Source organism: Montipora foliosa, chromosome 4 (assembly GCF_036669935.1).
Source record: "Montipora foliosa isolate CH-2021 chromosome 4, ASM3666993v2, whole genome shotgun sequence".
Taxonomy (NCBI): domain Eukaryota; kingdom Metazoa; phylum Cnidaria; class Anthozoa; order Scleractinia; family Acroporidae; genus Montipora; species Montipora foliosa.
In genome coordinates, this window is record NC_090872.1 from 45,372,581 (window position 1) to 45,377,580 (window position 5,000).

At 41.0% G+C, this 5,000-nt stretch overlaps 1 protein-coding gene across 3 annotated transcripts in view; it reads left to right on the forward strand.

The window, feature by feature from the left end:
- Window positions 1–1,735, forward strand: part of LOC138000852 (centriole and centriolar satellite protein OFD1-like) — a 43,027-nt gene extending 41,292 nt beyond the window's left edge. For all 3 annotated transcript variants that reach the window (XM_068847523.1, XM_068847522.1, XM_068847521.1), the window contains exons 20-21: window positions 771–945; window positions 1,593–1,735. In XM_068847523.1, the coding sequence (XP_068703624.1) occupies window positions 771–945; window positions 1,593–1,703 (286 nt within the window). In that variant the 3' untranslated portion in view covers window positions 1,704–1,735. The remainder of the gene's footprint in view (window positions 1–770; window positions 946–1,592) is intronic.
- The last annotated feature ends 3,265 nt before the right edge of the window (window positions 1,736–5,000 follow it).

Below are 5,000 nucleotides of genomic sequence, written 5' to 3' on the forward strand. Positions count from 1 at the left end.
TGTGGGTGCATGGGTGGGTATATCAGATCTACATCAGCTGAATAGCTGCCAAAACTTCAACCTGCTCAAACGAATAAATAACAAACAATCTTGGCTGCTCCCTGCTGTAAAACGAAGACTGAAATACCTTCAATTACACAGTCACAGCTTTAAGCAGCCTTCAACTCGTGGCGCCCGTCTCAAACAAAGATAAGGAACATTAAGAACGCCTGCTGGAACAAGGTTTATTACAGCCATTGTTGTAGTTCAGTGTGGAACAATGTAAGGCATTTTTAAGCGGTGGCACCGAATACGGAAAATCTCTTTTTACAGCTCTTTCTCGTCCATTTCAATAACTTTCATTATAGCTATGGTCAAAGAAACAAGAAACATGCTCTTTTCCAGACAAATTTACCCCTGACTAGACGGTTTCCATGTAAATTTTTCAGCGACGAATTCAATTGTGGTTAGTATGGTTACCATGATCAAGGAAAAGAAAGGCAGCCATCAGCTAAGTTCGCTTTTCGTCCAATATGGCTGTCCAAACGACTATATTTCAATGGTTATGATTGGTCAGCAAGGCTCCAGTGTGCGTTTGACCGCGCAAGCTTGCGGGAACGCTGTTACACAAACCATGAAACGGTGTGCCCCTGTTTTTAAGCGCCTATAAAACTCTGTTTACACTTACTAAAATTACGACTATCTCGTGTCCTTTTCACGGGTGGTTTGCGTAATTTATGGATTTGAATGCGTCCAAAACTGTCAGTGCTTCATTTTATCTCACTTAACAGCACTGACACATTACCAAGTGATGTCGAGTCTCCCTTGGAAATAATACAGACAATCCCGAAAGAGCGGCAGAGGTTAGCAACAGACACTGATAGCAATATGGATGAAACGAGTAGCACCATGGTAATGATTGCGCAAAGCAAAGCATTGTTTGATCGCCTGGAAACAGAAGCAAAGGTAAATAACCCCAAGTTGTCGTATTAAACCAAGCATCCGATCCGATCTGAGGGCGTCCTTGTTTAAGTTTGAGGGAAGAAAACAATTCAGGCACACAATATCAACTGATACCTATGCTATACTGACAGCCCTCACAGTTGTGAGTATTGCACGAAGCCTCCATCTACTTTCCGTCTAACAGATTCATGGAAGGATGGATAATTTTCGTGGTGCCATTCGTTTGCCCTTTTTTACTTCGCCTTAAACAAACGTACACATCTTAACAAAATTCCAATCAACGGTTTCGTGTCTCAGTGCAGTCACTCCCTCTAATGAAACGGGTTGATACGTCACACCCAGCGGCTTATTTCTATCCATGAAGAGGTCAGGTTCAAGGTAAAGAAACTGCAGTGCTGCGACGTTGGGAGTGAAATACGACCTGGCATTTCGAGATTTAGCCCTTCGTCAGAGCAAATTGGCTCTGACGAAGGGCTAATTGCTCGCCGCGACGAGAATGGAACGAAGACACCTTTTCTCGCTGCGCGACATGTCCTCTCCGCTGCGAGCTAAACATTTCTCTCAAGCTTACATTCCTTGTTTCTCATTGAATGGCCCAGTGTACTACAATATGGAGACTGTTGAGTGATTTTTTTAAACGTTTATTGCAGGAATTAGAGGAGTCGTATCAGAGATTTCAATCGCGTATCAGTCAGATGGAGCTTGATGTGTATCCTACTCGCACATTGGAAATACAGGCTGTTGCACAAACCCTCTCCTGAAGAATATTCAAATAAAAATACCTTTCAATAAACTTCGTGATAGTTTATTGTATAAAGAAAAATTAACTATGGTGCTGCGTCGATGAGGGAGAAAGTCGAATAAGGTCGAATTCCCTCCGTGACCGTGACGTGTTGAAGGTGGAGTGATTCTGAAGGTTGAAATGACATGTAGTGGTTTGATGCGTTTGTCATATCTTTCAACATCACGGAGGTGTTCACGGAAGCGGTCGGCCAGTGACGGTTTTCTTCCTGTTTCACCTAAAATGTATATCTTTTGCATAGTGCATAGTGTACTGCTTATGTAAAAGGTGGCATCTGTAGAAATGCACGTGAAACAGTCGGTGATGTTAACAAACCCCGTATTTCGTTTACCGACAACTTTTCAGGAAGAAGCCAAGAAGATCTGACAACCATCCGGGAACATTCAAATGAGAACGCGCACAATTCAAAACCTGTCCATTCAAAACACTGACAAAATATTAGGGTCAACACGACGAGTCAGATGGCAATCCCAGTGCATCTAATTACACGCATTTCTCAGGACATATCTTCCAACCTCTGTGGCATCAAGGAGTGCCTTTCGTTCTACTAAATTTATCGTCACTCAATCCCACAATTCTTCGATTCTTTCTGACAAAGGGCTAACGCCCGAAACTTCAGTGATTATATCTTTTTACGGTTGCAATTGGACTAACTTGTTTGGTTAGACCCAGGAAATCAAGAAGGGCTAATGAGCGAAAATTACACAAGAGATAAACTTGTTTAACTACATCTTAACAATGATCTCTCTTTTGCCCACCGGTGGCTTCACTTCCGACCACAATGCAGAAGGTCACGGGATCGAACTCCGGCCGTATAACCACAAAAGGTCTTGAGAGTCTTAACCAATTGTAGATTAAATTACCAAGGCTGCATTTTAAGTCTTCTCGGAGGAGAATTTTAATTGTTATTCTTCCGTTAAAAAAAAACCGAAAAACTCGTCCCACAATCCCTGATCTCGTTTTCAGCCGTTCTCACTTCGAACTTCCAGAGCTCTGGAATAGAGGAGTTACAATCCCCAAGGCCATGACAACAAGTTGGCAATGCGAGGTTACAATTCTCGCCAAGGGGTTACAATCCCCAAGGCCACAATCCTCTCCAGAGGGTTACAATCCCTCACATGAGAGGTCCTTACCTATCTATGGTCGGTAACTACGCACACAACCCTAGTACGGTGAGTTTATGGGCAAAGGCTGACCCGCATTTTTTCATGGCTCATTATGATTTTCCAGAAAGAATGATTTTTTTTCTTACCACGCTGTTATAAATTTGCCACATTAAATTATCGGATACAATCATCAAAAACTAACTTGGACGCAGTTCTTAACTGATACCAGGGCCCGTTTCTCGAACCCTGCATGTGTTTGCCAGAGTTGTTCGAATATCCCGACTTCTTGTTTTCGTTTCGTGGTTTTGCAGCTACGAGTCACGCGTGACTGACACCAGAATTTATTTTACTCATGCGTGCTCATTACGAAATATTCCTGAATCGAGGCCGCTGGCAGACCCGAAAGAGAATCCGCTCGCAGGGTTCGAGTAACGGGCCCCTGGTCACAGCCAGTTTAGAATTGCGTCCTATTTAGTTTGTGATGATTGTATCCGATAATTAAATGTGGAAAATGTATAACAGCGTGGTAAGAAACAAAATTCAGTCTTCTGGAAAACTGTAATGAGGCAGAAACCTGTTGTGAGCCATGATCTAAAGCGATTTTAATAAAAACAAGAGGCTTCAAGTAGCCTATACTCATGCGCTGCCAGGTTATTTGTACTTTTGTTGACAGTTTAATAATAATAATAATAATAATAATAATAATAATAATAATAATAATAATAATAACTTTATTGTACACCACAAAACAAGGTATATAGGCTGGTGTTACAAGAATCTATTTGACGGAAGTTGCTCTTCATCGTGTGAGTTCATTGACCTATACCTTTCATCTTTACTTGTAAGAGTCTGTATTTTTGAATGGGTCCATAGGCCTGTACTTTTCAAAACAATTTGAAGGAAGTTCTTATTTTTGCTCTGGGTCCATTGGGCTGTAAATTTCTCTCCTCTTTCTTCCAGTTTGCTGCAATTTCTGAAGTTGATTTATGCTTTCTTATTATTTGTTTCCTTTCTATATTTGATAGTTCACAAACATCTAAGAAATGCAACCTCATACTTCGTTTCAAAACAATTAAATTTACTTTGAATAACAGAACAAAGGAGATCAATAACAGAATCTAGAATTGAAAATACTTTTGTTACATTTTTTGGTTCACAACCATTCTATACAAAAACATGGTAACTCATCTTTTGCTTTGCATACCACTGGAAAACACAACTAATGCAGTAGCTAGAAATTCACGTCAAGAAGCCTGTGCTGCTTTCCTTATTATCCAAAATGGCAGTTTTAAGCAGTTGTTTACTGGGAACCACATTACAAGATAAATTTTCCTGACATCTTGCTCTATGAATAACTTTTACATGGCAGCGGCCTTCGTCTAATTTCTTTAGAAAATCAGAAATAAAAACATTTTGCTGGAGTAACATTTCTGATAAATAATAAAATTGCTCTTCCATTCTCAATGTTACTATTAACTGTTTGAGAGGTGCAATAGTTACAAGACTTTGAGGTGGAAAAACAAATAGAATAAAATGACACACCAGAACATTCTTTGCAAGAACAAAGATAAACATTTAAGTGCTCCTAACGTGGCTTCATAGCTCAGTTGGTTAGAGCGTCGCACCGGTACCGCGAGGTCACAGGTTCAAACCCTGTTGAAGTTCTGAATTTTTCAATTGCGTTCATAACTGCGAGGATCATAGCTTCACTTGAAAACTCAGTACGGCGTTTAAGACCCCCTGCGTTGAAACGATTCTGTACCCAGAGCTCTCACGGTAAAATAGGCAAGGAGGAACCATGGACGCTGGAAATCATCAGCTACTGGTCTGAGAAACCCTCCAGCACATTAGATTATTTTGCACTTGTAGACCGTCAAAAATTGTATTTTACCAAATCAGTGCAAAAGTCAGGTGCGACCCCAAACTTGAATTTCGTCAGCTGCGCTGATTGGTTGGAAGCGTTGCCGGCGCGTAATAATTTCGACTGAACCAATCAGAGCAGCTGACGAAATTCACGATTTGGCTCGCGTAATGCCTCGGTAGGCGCGCACCCTCATTCACGGAGAAAAACACTGCTAAACAACTGAACTTTTCTCGGATTTTCTTGTTCTTCACGACTCATACGAGCGCTAAATAATATGTACGTGGAG